This window comes from Selaginella moellendorffii, unplaced genomic scaffold (assembly GCF_000143415.4).
Source record: "Selaginella moellendorffii unplaced genomic scaffold, v1.0 SELMOscaffold_23, whole genome shotgun sequence".
In the NCBI taxonomy this organism is placed as follows: domain Eukaryota; kingdom Viridiplantae; phylum Streptophyta; class Lycopodiopsida; order Selaginellales; family Selaginellaceae; genus Selaginella; species Selaginella moellendorffii.
The window spans coordinates 291,086-310,680 of NW_003314284.1; the positions used below are offsets into that span (position 1 = coordinate 291,086).

General features: G+C 51.0%; 7 protein-coding genes across 11 annotated transcripts in view; 5 read left to right on the plus strand and 2 right to left on the minus strand.

Annotated features, from left to right (window-relative positions):
- Nucleotides 1-88: 88 nt before the first annotated feature.
- On the plus strand, nt 89-1,955 carry LOC9656381 (protein DJ-1 homolog D). Its single transcript, XM_002973778.2, has 5 exons — nt 89-196; nt 320-436; nt 502-942; nt 1,082-1,444; nt 1,511-1,955. Exons 1-5 carry the CDS (start codon nt 140-142, stop codon nt 1,700-1,702), a joined length of 1,170 nt encoding a protein of 389 aa, XP_002973824.1. The 5' UTR covers nt 89-139; the 3' UTR covers nt 1,703-1,955.
- A 205-nt stretch (nt 1,956-2,160) lies between these two features.
- On the plus strand, nt 2,161-5,917 carry LOC9643020 (scarecrow-like protein 11). Of its 5 annotated transcripts, none has more exons than XR_002992848.1 (6): nt 2,161-4,305; nt 4,422-4,531; nt 4,828-4,899; nt 4,968-5,130; nt 5,188-5,298; nt 5,360-5,917. XR_002992848.1 is itself a non-coding variant. In XM_002973779.2 (2 exons), the coding sequence occupies exon 1, from the start codon at nt 2,206-2,208 to the stop codon at nt 4,282-4,284; it is 2,079 nt and encodes a 692-aa protein (XP_002973825.1). In that variant the 5' UTR covers nt 2,161-2,205; the 3' UTR covers nt 4,285-4,305; nt 4,422-4,804. The 5 variants fall into 5 exon arrangements, 1 of the variants encoding a protein (XP_002973825.1); XR_002992850.1 differs by having other exon boundaries at nt 5,401-5,917; XR_002992849.1 differs by having other exon boundaries at nt 5,406-5,917.
- Nucleotides 5,918-6,054: 137 nt separating this feature from the next.
- Nucleotides 6,055-11,047, minus strand: LOC9643021 (serine/threonine-protein kinase RUNKEL). Its single transcript, XM_024678991.1, is given in 12 exon segments — nt 6,055-7,435; nt 7,487-8,368; nt 8,428-9,696; nt 9,698-9,937; nt 9,939-10,034; nt 10,089-10,148; nt 10,204-10,282; nt 10,331-10,392; nt 10,469-10,544; nt 10,613-10,665; nt 10,733-10,822; nt 10,899-11,047. Coding segments are annotated over 12 exon segments (4,083 nt in total). The 5' UTR covers nt 10,947-11,047; the 3' UTR covers nt 6,055-6,307.
- A 92-nt stretch (nt 11,048-11,139) lies between these two features.
- LOC9656382 (dual specificity tyrosine-phosphorylation-regulated kinase 4) lies at nt 11,140-13,084 on the minus strand. The gene is made up of 10 exons (XM_024678992.1): nt 12,972-13,084; nt 12,786-12,920; nt 12,516-12,739; nt 12,113-12,425; nt 12,000-12,050; nt 11,868-11,933; nt 11,697-11,813; nt 11,450-11,640; nt 11,350-11,402; nt 11,140-11,279 (listed from the first exon to the last, which is right to left on the minus strand). Exons 1-10 carry the CDS (start codon nt 13,069-13,071, stop codon nt 11,222-11,224), a joined length of 1,308 nt encoding a protein of 435 aa, XP_024534760.1. The 5' UTR covers nt 13,072-13,084; the 3' UTR covers nt 11,140-11,221.
- Nucleotides 13,085-14,375: 1,291 nt separating this feature from the next.
- Nucleotides 14,376-16,061, plus strand: LOC112347688 (pentatricopeptide repeat-containing protein At4g02750-like). The gene has a single exon (XM_024679010.1). It carries the CDS (start codon nt 14,376-14,378, stop codon nt 16,059-16,061), a length of 1,686 nt encoding a protein of 561 aa, XP_024534778.1.
- A 57-nt stretch (nt 16,062-16,118) lies between these two features.
- LOC112347689 (pentatricopeptide repeat-containing protein At4g02750-like) lies at nt 16,119-17,696 on the plus strand. The gene has a single exon (XM_024679012.1). The coding sequence runs from the start codon at nt 16,119-16,121 to the stop codon at nt 17,694-17,696; it is 1,578 nt and encodes a 525-aa protein (XP_024534780.1).
- An 832-nt stretch (nt 17,697-18,528) lies between these two features.
- The window catches only part of LOC9643022 (trafficking protein particle complex subunit 11), a gene marked incomplete at its 3' end in the record, with an annotated part of 3,447 nt that continues 2,380 nt past the window's right edge, over nt 18,529-19,595 (plus strand). The window contains exons 1-6 of the mRNA XM_024679013.1: nt 18,529-18,579; nt 18,636-18,981; nt 19,034-19,095; nt 19,156-19,270; nt 19,324-19,447; nt 19,501-19,581. Of these exons, the coding sequence (XP_024534781.1) occupies nt 18,638-18,981; nt 19,034-19,095; nt 19,156-19,270; nt 19,324-19,447; nt 19,501-19,581 (726 nt within the window). The remainder of the gene's footprint in view (nt 18,580-18,635; nt 18,982-19,033; nt 19,096-19,155; nt 19,271-19,323; nt 19,448-19,500; nt 19,582-19,595) is intronic.

The window sequence follows — 19,595 nt, forward strand, 5'->3', positions numbered from 1 at the left end:
ATCATGTGTACGAACGTCATTTTTTCATGTTGGAACTATGGAGGGAAATCATTCACTTCCCATAAAACAAATTTGACACGTGTTTGAGGTTAAAATCGCGTGACACAGACAGAGAGCTGACCTAGGTTTCTCCAGCGCTATGGCGAGCTCGAGGTCGGTTCTTCTGATCTGCGGCGATTTCGTGGAAGACTATGAGGTGAGTTTGATTGATCGGGATGGATAGAGGAGTGATCTAGGGCCGAGAGAATGTAGGCAATCATCTAGATTTGGCAAGTTTTTCGGCAAGAGCATTGATCTTCGATTTCTTTGTTCTTTTAAGGTTATGGTTCCATTTCAAGCCTTGCAAGCTTATGGTGTCAAAGTCGATGCTGTTTGTCCGGGAAAAAAGGCTGGCGAGAGCTGCGCGACCGCAATCCACGACTTTGTTGGTTTCCAGGTGAATGAATTCCTTCTTTTGGACTGAGAGCGTGGAGTGGATTATTTTTGGCTTGTGTTTGGCAGACTTATGCCGAGCTTCGTGGTCACAACTTTAGTCTCAACAAGGACTTTCATGGCGTGAAAGCTGAGAGCTATGACGCTCTCGTTATTCCAGGTGGTCGTGCTCCGGAATACTTGTCTCTTGACGATGAAGTTCTCGAGATTGTCAAGTCGTTCCACAAGTCTGGGAAGCCGATAGCATCGATTTGCCACGGACAGCTGATCCTCGCCGCGGCAGGAATTCTGCGAGGCAAGAAGTCGACGGCGTATCCGGCAGTCAAGCCTGTTGTTGTCAGTGCTGGTGGAGTTTGGCAAGAGCCGAATCCAATCTCCAAGTGCTTCCGAGATGGTAGCCTCATCACCGGTGCTGCATATCCTGGCCACCCGGAGTTTATTGGTCTTTTGCTCGACTCTCTTGGTGCAACCATCGAAAACGGCAAGAAGAAAGTATTAATGCTATGCGGGGTAAGAAGTCTTTCTCTCTTTCTTTTCTACTTCTTTTGGTTTTTTCTACTAGTTTTCCTTGACAACTTGATCGAGAAGTAGTTTTCCTTGCAGTTGTGCTTTGATCATGTTCTAAGCCAAGTTTGTTTTTGCTTTGAAGGATTTCATGGAGGACTACGAAGCAATGGTGCCATGCCAGACGCTGCAAGCTGTTGGCTACACCGTCGACTCGGTGTGCCCGGGTAAAAAGGCCGGCGAGACCGTGGCCACCGCAGTTCATGACTTTGAGGGAGCGCAAACTTACAGCGAGAAGCCTGGTCACAACTTCCCGCTGACCGCCACCTTCGACGCTGTCAAGGTTGAGGAGTACGACGCGCTTGTGATCCCGGGAGGCCGCGCTCCAGAGTACTTGTCTCTCAACGACAAAGTCCTGAGGCTTGTCCGGGAGTTTGACACGAGCAGCAAGCCCATCGCGTCGATTTGTCACGGGCAGCAAATCCTCGCTGCAGCAGGAGTTTTACAGGTGAATGATATATCTTTCTTGAGTTTGCTTCGATTAAACACAGCGCTCGTTTGGTTTCTACTGCAGGGAAAGAAATGCACGGCTTATCCAGCAGTGAAGCCTCAAGTTGTGCTAAGTGGTGCTCAGTGGATCGAGCCGGATCCAATAACGATGGCTCACACACATGGCAAACTTGTCACCGCTGCTGCCTGGCCCGCGCATCCAGAGTTCGTAGCTCAGTTGCTCTCTCTTCTCGGGACCACTATCCACTTCAAGTAAAAGCAAGTAAGCCGAGCTTTTCCTGTTTTCCTTGAGACAGAGTTGGAGATTTCGTCTACCTCTCCGTGTTGATCGGGTCAGTGTTTGATCCAAGTCCGATCCGGTCTGGAAGAATGACAGTCCATTTGGTGTTTGATCTTCTCGTCGTCTAAGTCTTTCCTGGGCCTTGTTGACGCAGGAGTAAAGCTTTAGCGAAAGAATGATGGAATGATATTTATCCTTCTGGAACTAGAAGACACGATTTGGAAACGTTCAATGGTTTTTTTCTTTTGTGTTGTTCAGGGACGTGCGTGATTTTCGATCTTGTATCTATTACATCACGACAAAACGATCATGGTCTCGTCTTTAAACATATACAAGCACAAAAGATTTTAAGAATACCCGTGGCGCGGGGCCGGCCGTTGGATCCATAGACAACCGACGTGAAATCTGGCCGTCGGATAAGTCTGTTCCCCTGTTTTAGGGCTTTATAGTAATTTTGAAAGAGAGGGAAGAGCACGGCTATGGCGGACAGGCCTAGGGCGAATGGCGCGTCGTCGTCCTCCATGCGCGAGCTCGTCTCGCCGCTCGCGATCAAGCTCCAGCAAGTGTGGCTACAGACGCAGTTCCGCCCGTCGAGAGATTCCAATGCAGCAGTGGATTTGCCGCTGCCGTCGCCTGGCGGAGCGGCTGGATCGGTCGGCGATGTTGGAAATTTCTCGCCGTCGCCACCGACGCTCACCTCTCCGGTCAACGCCGCGGCCATGGCAGTGGCGGGCACTCCGTCGTCATCCTCGGAGAGTGGCGATGATAGCTGGGGTTGCGTCGCGATGGAACCCCGCGTGTCTGGGGTCGACGAGAATGCGGTGCTGCAGTACATCGACAGCATGCTCATGGAGAACCAGATCGGGGAGCAAGCGTGCCTGGATCTGGAGGTGAGCGTCGGCGCGCTCCAGGCAGAGCTCGCGGAGCTGATCCAGACCTCGCCGCCCGAGGTAAGCCCGAATCTCGACTGGAGGAGCGATATTTCGAGCAGCGCCGGCTATGGTGCCTCGCAGCCATCGCCGTCGCAGCTTCCACCGGCCCCGCAGGGATCATCGTCGCGAAGGAACTCCCCCTCCTCGCTCCTGGGTTCTTGGACATCGCAGCCTTCCTTCGCCGTGGATAATCCTTCTACTTCGTCCTTGCATCACCACCAAGAAAACACTGTGGAGAGGAATCGAGAGAGCTTGCAGCCATCGCCCAGCCTTAAGAAGCGGAGCCACGGGGAGACGAGCGCCAGTGGCAGTGGCTTCCAGATGGTGGGATTTTTCGAGCGCCAGAACCTCTTTGGGCTGGATTGGAACGGCAGGTCGAATGGAATTGCAGCAGCGGGGGCGACGACGCAGGGATTTCCCAACCGGCCTCCCAGGCTGATCGTACAGAGGAGCGAGAACTACACTCGGCTGTGGGATAGAATGGGGCTCAGGAGTCATCTCCTGGACAAGCTGGTGCTGTGCGGCGAGGCGGTGTGGAGCGACGACTTCGGCAGCGCTTTGGCGATCATGGAGGAGCTCCGGGAGCAAGCCGGACCCGAGGGCGACGCGACGCAGCGGGTAGTTCATTACTTCCTACATGCATTGAACGCCCGGATGAGCAACACGGGCTCCAGGTTCTACAGCGTCATGTGTAAGGCGCGGCCTTCCATCGCCGAGACGCTCAAGGCGGTCCAGATGATCCTCAAGCACACCCCCTTCCTCGGGCTGCCACATTTCTTCACGAACCAGATCATCCTCGAGGCCATCAAGGGCGAGCGCAAAGTACACATTGTCGACTTTGGGATCATGTATGGGCTCCAGTGGCCGGCGCTGCTCCAGCTCTTGGCGGAGAGGAAGGAGGGTCCCCCGCAGCTCCGGATCACGGGGGTGGATCTTCCACCCAGAGCGCTCAACAATCACTCGGGGAGGATACGAGAGACGGGGAGCCGGCTCAAGCGCTGCGCACAGGACTGGGGGATTCCTTTCAAGTTCCGGTCTCTCTCGTGTGCATGGGAGAGCATGGAGCCGGGGTTGCTGCAGCTCAAGGACGACGAAGTTCTCATCATCAGCTGCTCGTTCAAGCAGACCAACTTGTTTGATGGGTCGGTGATCGCCGAGAGCCCGAAGCTCCAGTGGCTGACCCGGATCCGGAACCTCCACCCGAAGGTTTTCATCCAGTCGCTGGCCAGCTCCAACTTTGCGGGGCCGATCTTCCTCCAGAGGTTCCAGGAGGCGCTCGTCCACCACGCGGCAGTGTTCGCGGCCATGGACGCTTGCATCTCGAGGATGCTGCCCGAACGGCGGGTGATCGAGCAGGACAAGTACGGGCGGGAGATCATGAACATCATCGCCTGCGAGGGGTTGGACAGGGTGGAGCGGTCCGAGACGCACCAGCAGTGGCACCACCTGGCCGTCAAGGCGGGGCTTGAGGTGATACCGCTCAGCCCGGCCCTGTTCGAGGAGTCGAAAGCCTTCGCCAGGTTCTACAACAGGGATCTCACAGTGAACAGGGACGGGGAATGGATGTGGCTGGGTTGGAGAGACCAGATCATCCATGCGTACTCTGCATGGCGTGCGGCAACGTGAGGGCATGATTGAATTTCAAAGGTACTTCTTTATCTCTCTCTAGATTTTATTGCTTTCTCGCTCCCTCCTTTCTCCAGCTTTGCGTCTCGAGTCACTTTCGTAAGCAAGTCGGCTGACTTTGTTTCAATAACTTGCAGCTCGGTCCATTACGGGGTGGCTCGCTGTTGCTGGAATCGATCGTTCACGCGTCTGCTAGCATGGAAGGCACGCATTGTTCGCTGGATGGTCAAGATTTGGATCCCCGCCCGTAAGTGTTCAGTGTGAAAGGTTGGAGTTCCAGAAAGCGGGGGGGAGAAAGACTTTCTTGTGTTGGGAGCGATGCTGGATTGGTGTAATTGTCATGCTGTGGTGGGGTGTATAGTTGTTCGCTGCTTGTTTCTTTTTTTTTTCTTCTTTCTATTACTTTTGGTTTTTTCTTTCTCGACTATCAATGGCTCCGCAAGCAAAGAAGATGTTGGGGCCAGAGAAGAGAGATATATATATGTACCTCCATTCTTTTTTAACTTCATCGTCTAACACATCTTGTGCAATTGTTTACCGAAGATAACTCGCTTTGGAACAAGTGTTGGCCGACAGCATCTGTCAACATCAAAGATGATGGTGTTACTTGTACGGGTAAGTTTATGATCTCCCGCAAGGAACCAGTTGCTCGTTTTTCCTGATCTCCACGCTCTTTGTTCCAGGAATCACTGGCTAAACAAACAGCTCTAGACAACGACGATACAAACAAGCAGAGGGAAGTGCATTTTTGCAAACAGTGTCGGCAGGATTAAAGCAAGCACTCAGATGATTTAATCAACAAGGAAGAGCACAGTTGCTGGATTGCGCGCCTAGAGTTCTCAAAAGGTTCGCTATGTCCCTCTTTTTGTTTATGACAGCGTTGCTCAGCTACTTGCTCTGTAGAGTGTGTAGCGCTCCTTTTGCGGGGCCATGGAGTGATGGTGTGCGCCACTAAACAAATCATGGAGGCACAACACAAGTGGGTCAATGGATCGACTCAACAGTGAGCCCAAGGTAGAAAAGCTTTACCGCTCTTGTGTTCGTTCTTTGACTTGACGATAGAAAAACGTTTCAGGCTGCTGTTCGTTTTTTGACTTTGACAATACTGTGTGTTAGAAAAGGTGAAAGAAGTTTCAACATGTCAAATCGCGAAGGGCGGCAGTTTGGCCACGAGAGAAAAAATATTCTCTGTGTCCCTCGTGATTTCGGCACTCGCTCTGGCATCGCCGCATACAAACATCGTTCCAATTGGGGACGTGGTGTTGCGGAGAACAAACGGATCTAGCGCACGCCTCGGCGCAAGCATCCAAATCCGAGACCCCACACTCAGTGCGTCACATCCATTGCAAAGCTGCCCACTCGCTTCATCATCCGATCCGACGCGCACACGCGCTTGCAAGCGAATCGATCCCGCAGGGAATCCAAATCCTGCGCGACGCCGCCACCGGATCACCACGAGCCCTCATCCTATCCGCGCAACAAAGCATAGAACCCGTTCGTTTGATCATGTCAGGAAAAAAATACTATGTTGAACAAAGTCGTGTTCATTCCTTGACTTGGTTGACCGAAGTTTCAGGCTGCTCGCGGGTCTTGTGTTCGTTCTTTGACTTTACGAACTTTCCACAAGAAACCATGGGACGGAATGTTTGAATTTGAATGGGACGGAATCTTTGAATTTGCAAGGTGGCGAACTGTTTGTAGAAATGAAACGAAAGAGGCCAGATACTGTTCTGGAAGAAGGTAAAAATCTCCCAACTTTTGTGGCTCACAAACCGTTGACGACTTAAGTGTCTCTTATTTTATTTTATTTTCCTTTGCAGTGAAGTACGATGGCGTGTCCCCTGATTTAATTGAAAGGTCACTGGCCACAAAGACGAGCAAGAAAGAATACGACACGACAGAAGAGATAGAGATACCTTTTGGCTGTACACAAACTATATCAACAACAGTGGCCGAGAAGGAGTGAGCACCAACGCGTACGTAGACTTTCGCTTGTCTCGCTGGACTTGCTCTAGCTTATCTTTCACGATCTCCCCGGGAGGATCTGCAACTCCAGCGCAGCGTCCACCGCAGCATCTGCCACCTGCGGCAAGCTTGACTTTCGGAGGCGCAGCACCACGTTTTCCAGCGACGTGACGGCCGCTGCCGGCCACGCCGACGCGCTCCTCCTGCCGCTGGAATCGCCCAGGCGTTGCTCCTTGCACGCCAGCGTGAGCGCCTGGAGGAGCCGCCGCTGGAGCAGCGACAGCAGCGCCGAGCCGTGGCCTCCGCTGGTGGACCTCTCCAGCACCTTGGCCAGCTCCTGGAGGCTCGAAAGGACGGACGGCGCCGCCAGCCCCGGCGCGGCCTTCACCGCCAGTATCAGGCACTCGGACGCGGTCTCGGCGATCCGGGGCTCCGGATTGCCGCACAGGTCCACGAACAGCCCCGCTCGCGCGCTGAATCCCCCGACGTCTTCCAGCTGAGAAGGCAGCTCCTCCACTTTGAAACCGTTGTTGGTGGCGCTGCTTCCACTGCTCTTGAGCTTCCCCGCGTTCCGGATGAGCAGCAGCCGGCAAACCGATAGCGTGGGATCCAGGAAGTCCTGCATCCCCTTGAGGTGGACGAACTCCAGGAGCGCGACCAACCTGCTCACTACATGCAGCTCGGAGATCACTGCGGTTTCCACCTCCTGCGACGATACCAGGAAGAGGCAGAGCCGGACGTTGTGGAGGTTGACGGTGGCGAGGTCCTCCTTGAGGAACTCGAAAAACTGGGAGACGATCTTGAGCTGGAGAATGTCGTTGATGTCGATGCATCTGAGGTCCAGGAGCATCACCAGCAGCTTCTGCGCGTACATCGGGATCGGGTCTTCGTCGTCCAGCAGCACGGGGTACAGTGGCAGGAAATACTGCTTGATGATCAGCCTCATCTGGTCCTGTCTCGTGCCGCTCGACTGCTCCGCCATGTCGTCCATGATGACGAGAAGAATGTCGCAGAAGACCTTGAGGCACAGGAATCGCGTATCTCCACAGGTGTTTCTCCTGTAGAGATTTGCCAGGCTTGGAAGCACTTGCGTTATGAAGATCTCCTGGTGAGCCAGGAGGATACTCGGCTGCTGTGATATTGACTCTATAATTCGCAGCAGTGTCGTTTGAAAGTCATCCTGGCCCTGTGCAGAAGAAGGCCACGTAAACAAGAAAATCAAAAGCACAGTCAGTACCTGACTCGTTGCTGCTTCCATCCGTTTCAGAAAGGTGGCCAGCTGCTGTAATACTTGCGAGTTGACAATCCTGTCCCGAAACGTCATGCTCCGAAACAGATGTAGTACGACTGGGAAGAGCGGCATGGAGCCTCGAGGCTGACTCCGTCCAAGAGTTGCATGCTGAGTCGTGGTGGCCGAGCTTGGCCGCTTGCTGTTTGCTGACTGCTGGAAATCGGCACCGATGCTGTCAAGGATGCCCGGAACTAGCGAGACCACGATCTGTATGAGCGCGTCAACGCACTGTTGGACATAAGCATCCTTTTCCTTCGTCAGTCTCTCCACGGCTGGCACAATTTTAGCGTTGCAGAATGACAGCATCCACCTGCGGTTGATCTTGCACAGCAAAGCGGCGCAAACGAACGCCTTGCCGCGAAGAACTTCCGGACCCTGTTCCAAGATGGCCATGATGTTGGGGATCAGAGCCTTCTCGTCGAAGAGCACCTGCAAGTGCCTGCTGGCATTGTTCATAACGCTAGATCCGACCAGCGCAATGTTCAGGAGGTTGATGTAGACCTGCTGAAGCTTTGCACCTCCTTTGCATAAACCAGCGATCAGCTCTTTAAAGGTCACCTTTTCCAGAACCACAGCGACGCTTGAAGGGCTGAAACGGACCAACCGCACCAAGCAAGACCCTGCTGTTGATCGAACAACTTCTTGTTTGGATGAAGTCTTCATTATATAGCAAAGATTCCCCAGCACGTCATGAGTGGTGAAACGGGCCGCCCACTCTCCTCCTTGACTTGAAATGTTCTCAATCGCTTTCAGAGCGTAATGCTGAGTGACATCATCTTCGCCCTTCCGGAGAATAGATGCCACAAGAGCTATCGTCGTGCTGGGAACCTGATAGGAGAATAACAGAAAATCAAAACTTGAACGTATGTAATGCTCAGAGGACGAACCTGCCAAACAGAAGATCTTCCTTCCTTTGGTACGTTGTCGTGACCAGCCCCAGATCTTGGAGACCCTCCGTTTTGAGTTGCAATATAGAACAACAGTTCGCCAAGTGATGCCATGGCACAACGGCGCACTTTTTCCTGCTTGTCCCTTAAAGTTTCCGTTAGAACCGCAATGATACCTGAGCTCGCAAGGTCGTCTTCAATCAGTGTTGCATGTCGAACGAGAAGGCCAATAACGGACGTAAGTTGCACTCGCAATGCCGGTAGCTTCGTTGTTCGCAGTAGCTTGACAAGTGAGTGCATCAGAACTCCGTTGATAAACACGTTCGCAGCATCCATGCTAACACAGATAGTCTCCAGATACTTGAGCGTGTTCATCTTCTCGTTGACAGATGTATTCCCACATATACTGTTCATTATCCGAGTCACAAACGCTTCCAGTTCGTCGGGTTGTAGCTTCAAAAACTCTGACGACGACAGCGAATCCACTGGCAGCGTTTTCCCATCGAAACGGACGTCAGCTGCCTGGTCAGCCTTGCGGTTCTGCATAATTGGCCTCACAGCAAGGTCGGACGGATGCCAGAGAGCCTGAGATAACGTGATTGAAGCCTTTGGATGATCCTCAGCTTTGGAGACAGCCGGTTTCTTCTTCTCTCCCGTTAAAGCAGCAATCCTCTGAGCTTTCCTCGGTATTCCAGCACCAGGGGGCGTAGCAGCAACCTCCATTCTTAAAGCCTCCAAACGAACTTCTTCCACGTTTTTATCATAATCCAGCTCCTTGCCGTTGCTATCCGCTCCATCTTCGTGAACGCTTTCGTCATGTGTTGTAGCTTCCGCAGCGCTGACACTTTCGTCATCCTCGGTTTCTCCATCGGTGTCCGGACGCTCCGCAAAGTCGAGTTCCTGGTCATGGTTTTCCAGCGTCAGATCTGAATCGTTTGTAGCTGCCCCAGCATTTTGCTGCCGGTATGAATCCCCTTCGGCCTCTCTTTGCAAATTCGTCTTCACTATCTTCGACAGTCTTAAGACGTTGACAACAGCATTGGCTCGTCCTGAAGCTTCCGTCAACGGCCCTGAAGATGCTGGACGTCTCCCTGGAGGCGTTTTTCCATTGGCGATAGTTTCCCCTTTGTCTGCTGTCTTGTGCAAGTACTCGTGCTTCTTGATTGTTGCCGGCTGCTGCTTTGGACCCGATCCACCATTCCGTGACTTTTCTGTTATATCCTGTGGCTCTGAAGTCTTTTTCGAATCCAGATACTTCAGAACAGCTGGTTTGTGACGGTAACACCAAAGGCTTGATTTTTTTCCTCCAAAACGAATGATCCCGTAACTCCGACCACTTCATTCTTTCCGCAGGATCTTTCACAAGGAGCCGGCTCAGAAGATCCTCGAAGTCCTTATTCGTTGACGCAGATAACGCTGGGGCTGGGTCATGGAGAATAGACTCCACCAACTGTGTGAAGCTCGTGGAAACGAATGGCGGCTTTCCGGCATAACACTCGTACATGACGCAGGCCAAGAGCCCATAAATCAGATGAAAAAGAATGAACACCTCCCTGAAAAAGCTCTGGGGCCATGTAACATGGTGTGCCTCTCTTGGCTTGCGGCAGCTGACATAAAAAGAATTGCGTTTCACATCAACAAGAATGTTCAACGAAAAGTACCTGTTGAACAGTGTTCTTTGAAATGTCAGCGAGTCGTCGAGCCAAACCAAAATCGCACAGCTGCAAAAGAAGAGTCAAAAAGTGCCCAAACGACCAAAATGCATGTATGTCTAACCTTGATGCGGCCATTCTCATCAAGCAGTAAGTTCGAAGGCTTAAGGTCACAGTAAACTATTCCCTTTGAATGCAGAAACCTACAAGGCGATATTAGTCAAGGAGAATATATACAAGCACAACTTAACTGTAGCGCTTCCACTAAATCACGGGCAAAATCGTGAACCGACTCTTCAGGCAGTCTAGTATCCTGCAAGACAGATCATAGAGCTGGGTAAACTGTGAACCGTTCCGTTTCCATGCATAAAAGCCAAATCTATGCCCACCTGTTTGAGAAGCGTCAAAAGATCGCCTCCAACGCAATACTCTAAAACCAGCCACAAGTGAGCAGAAGTCTCATACCTGGAAAGGAGGCAGAACGAGAAGAACGAAACTAGATCAGAAAGAAAAATGGAAGAGCATCTCATTACCACGCATAGAACTTCAAAACGTTTGGATGATCCAAGGAATGAAGCGTTCGAACCTGGCACACAAAGGTTATTATAGTCTATACAGTGCAAATCCCACGTTTTCTAGACACGGCCACTTACTTCTTGGAGGACTTTGTTCTTCTGGCTCTTCTCCACGCTCTTGATGGCGTAGTACTCGATCGACTTCTTCTTGCGGCCCTTGTACACAGTCTGCCATCGCGGCGCCCACGGTGAGAAGAAGCAGCATTCTTGGAAACCCTAAAGCTCGGGCAAGGAGGCTACTCACCGAATGCTTGCCCCGGCCGATTGCTTCGTAGATGTGGTACTGATTCATGCTACCCGCGCCGAAATGCCGGATGCTAGGACACCATCGCAGGATCCGCTCGCGCTGGAATGCATTGCCGCCTCGATCCGATCGATGGCAGCTCCCACGCCCCGGGCGCAAAAACCCTTGCCGCTACCCAAACAATTTCAAACACACTATCGTAAAAACTTTCAACGGATATTCCGGTATGTACCCCACAAGGTAACGGATCGATTCCCAGGGCAGCTTTTAAAGCCTCCCTGATTAAGTTAGTCGGACTGGATAAACACATTCTAGCCTACACGCTAATGGATCTGCAGCTTCGTTTGCTTCATTGATGGCTTCTTCGTTGATTTCGAGGACCTGAGACAAAAGAAAGAAGAAAAATTCGTATGACAAAGACGGATCGAACTTCTCGAGTTTAAAAGAGAACCTTCTTCTAGAGCTTTGACGAACGTATTTCACGACCTCGTTGAGAGGCTGGACCTGTAGAAGCCAATCAAACCAAAACTCTCGCGAGGAAAAAGTAGAACCTGTGTGATCCACTCGTGTTTTAGCAACTGCTGAGGAGTCATGCGTTGTTCTTTGTCCCACTTCAAGCAGCATGACAAGAAGTTTACGAAGCTTTTGTCACTGCATCCGACAACCATCCTGAGATCTTTCGTGCTTGGGAAGTGCCTCGTGCCGGATGAGTTTGGAACGATCCTCGGCTTGTTGTCGGAATCTACGCAGGCAAATAGAACTCCTAGAAGCCAAGAGACACAAAAGAACTACTTTTACCGAAAAACATCTTCTTGCGTTTTGCTTGACTGATGAGGGATAGCGGCGGGGTCCCGAGAACTTCCATCATGTAAGCAAGCTGTTCCACTTCGTCCTCCCCAGGAAACAAAGGATATCCTGAATACAAGTCGAGTGGATATTTGAAACATTTTGAGAAATTGAATGGTTTACCTGTGAACAACTCGGCAAGAATGCAAGCGAAGCTCCACACGTCAATCATCATGTCATACGGCAATCCTGGAATCACCATACATTTCCCGTAAGCAGCGTTTTAAACTGCAAAAATCTGGGTCTGGTCGATACCAAGGATGACTTCCGGAGCGCGATAGAATCTACTCTGTATGTAAGTATAAACTGCAAAAAAGAAAAACAAAACAAGAGTAGAAATCAGACGTAGTAGCAAAACAGGAGCTTACTTCGTTCGTGCTCGAAACAACTGGATCCAAAATCAATTAGCTTGATTTTCGGAGAAGCAGGTTGTTGAAGTAGTATGTTCTCCGGCTTCAAATCGCCGTGGATAATACGCGCTCTGTGCAAAAACTGGAGCGACACAAGTACTTGTCTGGCAAAGCACTTGACAAGGCTCAAGTTGAACCCTTCGAAATGGTTCTTCTTGAGCATGTCGAACAGGCTGATGTCATGCACTGCAAAAGACAGACATAGATGCCCCCGAAATTCGAAGCTTTCGTAGATCGTCACAATGTTGTAATCTACTCCTTCTTCTGCAGCCTGCAAAGACCTTTCAACCAGCAAAGGAAGTATTTTACGCTTTCACTGATTTAAAAATCCCGACTTGTATGTTAAAACAATTAATCTCACCTTGTTTCTCAGGAACTCCAACAGATTAATCTCAATGAAGGCCTGCTGGGTGAACTGCTTCTTGTTGCGAATGATTTTAATGGCTCGCGGAACTTTGTACTTGTGATCTGTGCACTTCAACACCTGGCCAAAGCTGCCTCTGCCAAGCTTCCCAAGAATTTCATATCGGTAAGCGATATGGTCCTGCATGATGGCATTGTAGTCTCCCTTCTCAGTATCAAAACCTGTAAGAGCATGAAAACATGAGTATTTCAAATCAAGCAAATTTACCATAATTGTATCGCCCCTGCCCTCCGACAACTTGAATCTTCTTCTGTGGTAAACCAATATAGTAAATTTCAGGATATTTCAAAATTTCCTGCTTTTCGAAGTCCGTCAGGGAGCTTGGATACTGTTTCAGAACCGCTGAACGCACAAAACAATTAAGCCATGTTGAATAATAAACGATAGTTTTACCTTCCGGAGTCATAAAAGTTTCCCAATCTTTCGATGGAGTTTGCACAACAGTTTGCGGGATGGCTACATCGGCATACGCGCTTCTATCCGTTTGTGCCATCCTTGGCGTAGGCCCAACAACCACCTGACAGAGCAGGAGCAAACTGGTAAGAAGATAGTGAACATAATCAAGTGTACAACTTTGGAAGGCCTTGAAGTTTGAGGACACTCTGCTGGTTCACCTCCAAAACCTGTAAAGCAATGTCGTGGGCGATATATTGGAAGCTAATGGGAAAGCAAAGTACCTATGGGGACGGAACTCTTGGTTGCGTCCGGAAGTTTCAAAGGCTTCAAAACCGATTGCTTTGGAGCAGCTTTTGTTGTCGCCTTCTCCGAAACCCTGCAAAACGAAGACGTTAGAAAATGTTTTTTCTACTTGCTACCATTACCTTGAGCTTTTGTGTGACATTTTTTTCACAGCATCCTTCGTTTCCGTAAACTTAAGCGCCTGTTTCCTCGGCGTGGCGTCACGCTGTTGCTCTTGACCCTCTGAAGCTAGCAAGCATGGAACTGTCAGGTCACGAGCACTGGCTATATCCTTCGTCTCGGCTGCCTGGGCGGGAGATGTCGCTTCTTCATAAGCCTCGGGCGGATTTAAAATCTCGTCCACCTTCCTGTCGTCAACCTCAGCCAAAATCCTTCGATCGACGTGAACTATCGGAGCATAGTTCAATGCCTGAAGAATCATTTGCTGTTGGTACGGCCTGAGCTGTTCTCCAAGAAACTTCTCCTGATGCCTCTCAGCATAGCTATCCTGCTTCTTCTTTCGCTTGGTAACGTCATTCTCGAACACTATGTCGATTTTCCTGGGCGTCCTCAGCGTCATGCTCTCAAGCTGTGCGTCGGTCTTGCGCTGCTGCAAAGCGGTACAAGCGAGCGAATGCTCCCTCCTCCCACTGTAAGACGACGTATCACGCCGGGAAGACCCGTGTTTTTTATCCAGCCCCTTCTTCACCTTGGAGAGATTGAGAGATGGGAGAGCCTTGCTGCGCTTGGAGGAGGCCTGATCGCCACCACCACCGGCATTCTTCTTTTCCTTGTCCTTCTTGCTCTTGCCCTGCTTTCCAAGTCCTTGCATGAGGCTCTCGATCAGATCGGCATGGAAGTAGGAAAGAAAGCCCGGCTTGATCTCTACTGTGTCCTTGAGAACCATTCTCGCTCGCTTCCACCACTGCTACTTCATCCCCAGCGCTTTCTCATCAATGTACCTTCTGATGGACTAGCCCAGACCATCGCCTCGCCTCGCGCCACGCTATCTCCAAGTCAAAAAAAGCGCGATGCCCTAAGAATATCCCCCGGGAATCTCCCGCCATATTTCGAAATGCCGCCTGGCGGTATCTGCGCGATCCAGTGGAGAGAATTGCGATGCTCACCGATTTCGAGGCCTGTGACCGATTGGTGCGATCGTGTACCGATGCCGCGAGCTGCGATCTCGCGCGCCGCCACATCCTCCACTGCGGCTATGGCGGAAATCTACACCTCGCCAATCTCCTGCTCCAGATCCACGGCCAGTGCCGCGATCTGCCCGGCGCCCGCCGCGTCTTCGCGTCCATCCAACGCCCTAATCCCCTCTCCTGGAACATCATGCTCGATCTGTGCGCCAAGAATGGATCGCTCCAAGAAGTGCTCGAAATCTTCGACGCGATGCCGCGCAAGACCACCGCCTCGTGGAACATCCTCGTCGCCGCGATCGCGCAGCTAGGGCGCATCGATCTTGCTGCCGCGGCCTTCGAATCCGTGCCATACCCTGACGTGATCTCCTGGAACACGATAATCACAGCTTACACCTCCATTGGACTGCTAGGCCACGCCCGCCGCTACTACGAGGCAATGCCCGAGAGGAATCTAGTATCCTCGAATGCGATGATTGCGGCATATTCCCGGGCCGGGCATCTGGACGACGCAAAGCGAATCTTTGACAGCATGACGCAGAAGAATATTGTGTCATGGACGTCGATGCTTACGGCATATACCCATGGTAGGCATCTACGAGATGCTCGCCGCGTGTTTGATTCTATGCCGGAGTGGAACGTCGTGGCATGGTGTGCTATGATCACGGCTTATTTCCAATCAGGATCTCTGGAGAGTTCATGGGAATTTTTTAGGGATATTCCAGAACCTAACATTGTTGCCTGGAATGCAATAATCTCAGCCGTTGCAATGAGTGGAGATTTGGATCAAGCGTCAGAAATGTTTAAGAAAATCCCCCAGCGTAATATCGTGACGTGGACAGTGTTACTTGTGGCATATGCCCAGGCAGGGTATGTGGAGGAGGCCAAGTATGTGTTTGATAGGACGCCCGAAAGGAATCTGGAAATGTGGACCGGGCTAGCAATGGCTTATGCCCTCACTGGGCATACTGAGAGTCTCCGAGCGCTTGTAGTGAGCCTTCCATTTTGTAATGTGGTATCTGACACAGCCCTTCTATGGGCATATTCCCAGCTTGGGAATATCCAAGCAGCAAAAGAAGTGTTTGATCAAATGTGCGAAAGGAACGAGATTACGTGGAACTCTATGATCGCTGCTTATGCCCAGACTGGGCATCTTTCAAAGGCACGGAGCTTGTTTGATGCGAGCGATGGTCGAAGATCTAACCTTGTGAGCTGCACGACTATCATACAAGCTTATGTCTGCTGTGGATATGCGAAGGAATCTCTCTCGCTGTTGTTTGATGCCATTGTGGAAGGGATCGAGCTCGATTCCATCGTGTTTGTGAGCGCTCTCGTGGCGTGGGGCCTTTGCGGATCTATCTACAAAGCCATGAAGTGCTTCGTTTCAATGCAACAGGACTATGGCGTTGATGCTAGTGCCCAACACTGGCATTGCATCGTGGATCTTCTCGCTCGCAATGGGAAATCTGTGGAAGCTACCGAGCTTTTGGCAAGCATGCCTTTCGAGCCCGATAGTGTGGGTTACACGAGCTTGCTGGAAGCTTGTGACACTCCTGAAAGTGGGATTACCAATGCCACTGCCAAGAACTTCGCGGAGATCCAGCCTCACAGTGCTACTCCTTTATTGTTGCTGTCCAAGAAACTAACGTTTACACAATAAGATCGCTCAATCACTTTGTATATAACATCTAAAGAAAACGATGTCGTAGAAGACATGATGGTAAGTCATGGTGTCAAAGATGCTGGTGGGATCTGGACGTGGAGAACCGATGAGCAGCGAGCAGCCGAGAAGCAGCAAATTGTGGATCTTTTCACCAAGCGGATGAAAGAATCTGGAGATGCCAAGGATCTCCTTGAAAGCAAGCGCATCCACGTAGAGATCAAAGAGAAGGGGCTGGGTCGGAACAGGCTGCTCACAAATCTTCTGATTGAAATGTATGGCAAGTGTGGGAACCTCGAAGATGCAAAAGATGTTTACACAAACATGCATCATCCGAATGTGTTCTCGGGAAACATCATGATGAACGCGCTCATTAAAAACGGGCATCTTCAGCAAGCTAGAAATGTGTTCGATCGAATGCGCGAGAAGAGTGCGGTGTCCTGGAATACGATAATTGCGGCATATGCCCAAGTTGGGGATATGCGGGAAGCTATGAGAATATTTGACGAGATGCCTTCTCCAAACGTGGTAACTTGGAACTCGCTGCTTGCCGGATACTCGGAACAAAAGGATCTGGAATCTGCAAAGAGGATCTTTAACAAAATGGGAAAGAAAAACCAGGTATCATGGACAACCATGGCTCTAGCTTATGCCCAATGCGGGCATTTGGAGAAATCCCAGAAATTATTCGAGGAGATGCCTGACAAGGATGAGATTTCGTGGACGGCCATGATCTCCGCTTACGCAATCAATGGCCACATAGAGGGCGCACGCAGTGTATTCGATCGAATGCCCTTTGAGAAAAACGTGGTGGCGTGGACAGCCATGCTTAATGCTTACACTCAGGGAGGGTATCTCGAAGATGCCAAGAATCTCTTTTGGCAGATGCCAGACAGGAATGTGGTGTCGTGGACGGTGTTGATTCAAGCGTGTGTGGACAATGGAAACATATCCGACGCTAAAGAGTTCTTTGACAAAATGCCACAAAGGAATCTACTGTCGTGGACAACGATGATCGTTGGATATGCCCACAAAGGGCATTTGCGCCAGGCATGGAGCCTGTTCCAACAGCTGCCGTACTGGGACCAGGTCTCGTGGACCGCTATGTTCCAGGCGTATGCACGGCATGGCCACATCTTGCGAGCCAGGGTAATGTTTGAGCGTATGCCGTACCACGACGTGGTGGCATGGGCCGCGATGGTCCACTCGTATGCCCTGACAGGGCATACGCTGGAGGTGTTTGAGGTGTTCCAGCTCCTGCTACTCGAGGGCGAAACGCCCGATGATGGAGTGTTCGTGAGCGTTTTGACCGCCTGCAGCCACAGGGGCTTCTACAAGGAAGGCTTGCGTTACTTCAAGTCAATGATGGGCGACCACGGCGCAAAGCCAATGGTGGATCACTACCACTGTTTGATGGATATCTTGGGTCGATTGGGTCGCCTGGAAGAGGCCGAGGAGCTCTTTGCGATGATGCCATTCTCGAGAAAATCGCTGGGGTGGATGACGCTACTAGGTAGCTGTAGAATTCATCGCGAGTTTGACAGAGCCCAAGAGATCGCTGGAAAGGCTGTGGACTCTGGGAGTGGCAATCACTCGATGTATGTGATGCTGGGAAATATATACAGGAGAAAGTAAAGGTATGATAAAGGAAGGAAAGGAGAGATGAGATGTGATCATTCTAACCTTGGTTTAAAGGAAGAGAATTACTGCAATGGTTGTTACCGTTTTACCTTGCAACGTTCGACTGCCACCTAAGACGCAAACCGTTTGTCCTCGAGGTAACTGTTTTTTTCTCTTTGTGTGGGTGTTTTCTATCGGTTGTTTCATGTGGAACAGGCTGCCGATAGATAGGTTTGTCTCAAGCTGGAATTTTTTTCCCATCCATCGGGAATTCGAGCATGGTTATCAGATTCGAGGTCTCGCAAGAGCGAAAAAAAATGGAACCAAGAGTGGCAAGATCGAAGGTAGGCCGCCCAGAAGAACAATGCGAGGACCAAGTTTCATGCAAGGAAGCTTGCTGTAGCTGCTGTGGCGGGCTCACTGGGATTTGCGCGGCGTTTTGCTGCTGCCCACTCACGATCCTCCCGCTGGCGGGATTCGTGTGCGTCAAGATCCCCGCCAAGCTCGCCAAGAGATTCGCGAGGAGGTTGAGGAAGCAGCCCAGCCGGAAGCTATGGAGGATGGGATCGTCCGAAAGAGGGCGGCCTGTGAGCCTCAATCTCTTTGGCAGCGGCAGGATCCAGGGTGGCGACGAGCAGCTACGATTCGTGGAGAGCGTGGGATTTGGGAATTCGGGCGATTGGAGGGAGTATTTTGGTGGAGGATCGCGGCGGGGTAGTGGCCGCTGCCCGGAAGAACAAGACGCGTGTAGCTAGATCCTGTAGGTAGGCTAGTTCCTCTACTTGTATAAAGTATCCACGAAAGACAAATGTATGTTGGGCATTAGCAAAATTTCTCCAGTCTCTAGGGTTTTTGGCGATTGGAGCGCGCACGGAGAGATCCAGCGCCAGGAAGCTAGGTAATCCAAGATCTCGCGTCTTCCTCCTCGATTCAGCTAGAAATATCTCTCCTCAGCGATGGAGGATCTCCCGGAGGAGCTGAGGACTCCTCCCGTTGCGCTCGCCGCGCTGGTGGGAATGCCCGAGCTTCATCCACAGATTTCGATGTCGCTCCACACGGAGCAGCCGCCGATCAACACCCTGGCGCTTCCGGATTTCTCCAAGGTGGCTGTGATTGGAGGCAAGGAGGGAGCTCCGCTCGAGGCTAGGATTCCAGCTCCAGCAGGGGTCCTCAAGGCCGATTGGATGCACAAGCATCGAACCAAAGTTCCTGCCGTGTTGGCTGTGCTCTTCGATCGAGAGCAAGTTAACGGGGATCCAGCGCAATGGATGGAAGTTTGTAGCCATCTAGACAATGTCAGGTTAGTCTTTTGCCTCTTCGTGTTTGTACTCTAACTGAGACGAGTGTACTAGGAATGTGATTCGCGGAAGGAACACGAAGTTGGTTGTGGCGATCGTCCAGCCAACTCTTCACGGTATTTATATACATTTGTCCCTCTTATAATGAATTTTTTCTTGCATATCCTTCTGTTCAGGTGAAATCAACGATGATCGAACGGCTGCTCTTCGAAAACGTGCAGAGCTTGACAACAAGTGTTGTATGACGTTCATATCTCACGATCCGACTGAATTGAAACGATCTCTCGCGAGGTTCGTTTTTGTTTTTTTGTGCTGGTGAATATCGTTTTCTGTGTACGATGCAGGCTAGGGAGTATTCTGGGGGAGCTTGCAAATCTTTATTACAAAGAACAGTCGCGCCGTGTGAAAGCTCGTCTTGACAAAAAGAACTGGACTGCGACCGAGATTGCTGTTCGTTTCAATTTTAAGGTATTGCCAGCATTTCAAAGCTTTGAACTTCTGATTACTCCGCTGTGATGCAGATGGGTTACTACGCGGAGTTTCGCAGAGATTGGGTGACTGCCCTCAGGTTTTATGAAACGGCGTACACTCTTCTGCTGGAGGTGCTTCTCTTCTA

What these genes read in the sequence shown, in the direction of transcription:
- LOC112347689 (XM_024679012.1), top strand. Translation starts at nt 16,119, where the DNA reads ATGGTAAGTCATGGTGTCAAAGATGCTGGTGGGATCTGGACGTGGAGA.
- LOC9643020 (XM_002973779.2), top strand. Translation starts at nt 2,206, where the DNA reads ATGGCGGACAGGCCTAGGGCGAATGGCGCGTCGTCGTCCTCCATGCGC.
- LOC9656381 (XM_002973778.2), top strand. Translation starts at nt 140, where the DNA reads ATGGCGAGCTCGAGGTCGGTTCTTCTGATCTGCGGCGATTTCGTGGAA. An exon ending in ACGACTTTGTTGGTTTCCAG is followed by an intron (nt 437 to 501) that starts GTGAATGAATTC and finishes TGTGTTTGGCAG; the next exon opens with ACTTATGCCGAGCTTCGTGG. An exon ending in AAGTATTAATGCTATGCGGG is followed by an intron (nt 943 to 1,081) that starts GTAAGAAGTCTT and finishes TTTGCTTTGAAG; the next exon opens with GATTTCATGGAGGACTACGA.
- LOC112347688 (XM_024679010.1), top strand. Translation starts at nt 14,376, where the DNA reads ATGCTCACCGATTTCGAGGCCTGTGACCGATTGGTGCGATCGTGTACC.
- LOC9656382 (XM_024678992.1), bottom strand. Translation starts at nt 13,071, where the DNA reads ATGGCACAAACGGATAGAAGCGCGTATGCCGATGTAGCCATCCCGCAA. An exon ending in CGCTCCGGAAGTCATCCTTG is followed by an intron (nt 11,934 to 11,999) that starts GTATCGACCAGA and finishes TGGTGATTCCAG; the next exon opens with GATTGCCGTATGACATGATG. An exon ending in ACGCAAGAAGATGTTTTTCG is followed by an intron (nt 11,641 to 11,696) that starts GTAAAAGTAGTT and finishes TTGCCTGCGTAG; the next exon opens with ATTCCGACAACAAGCCGAGG.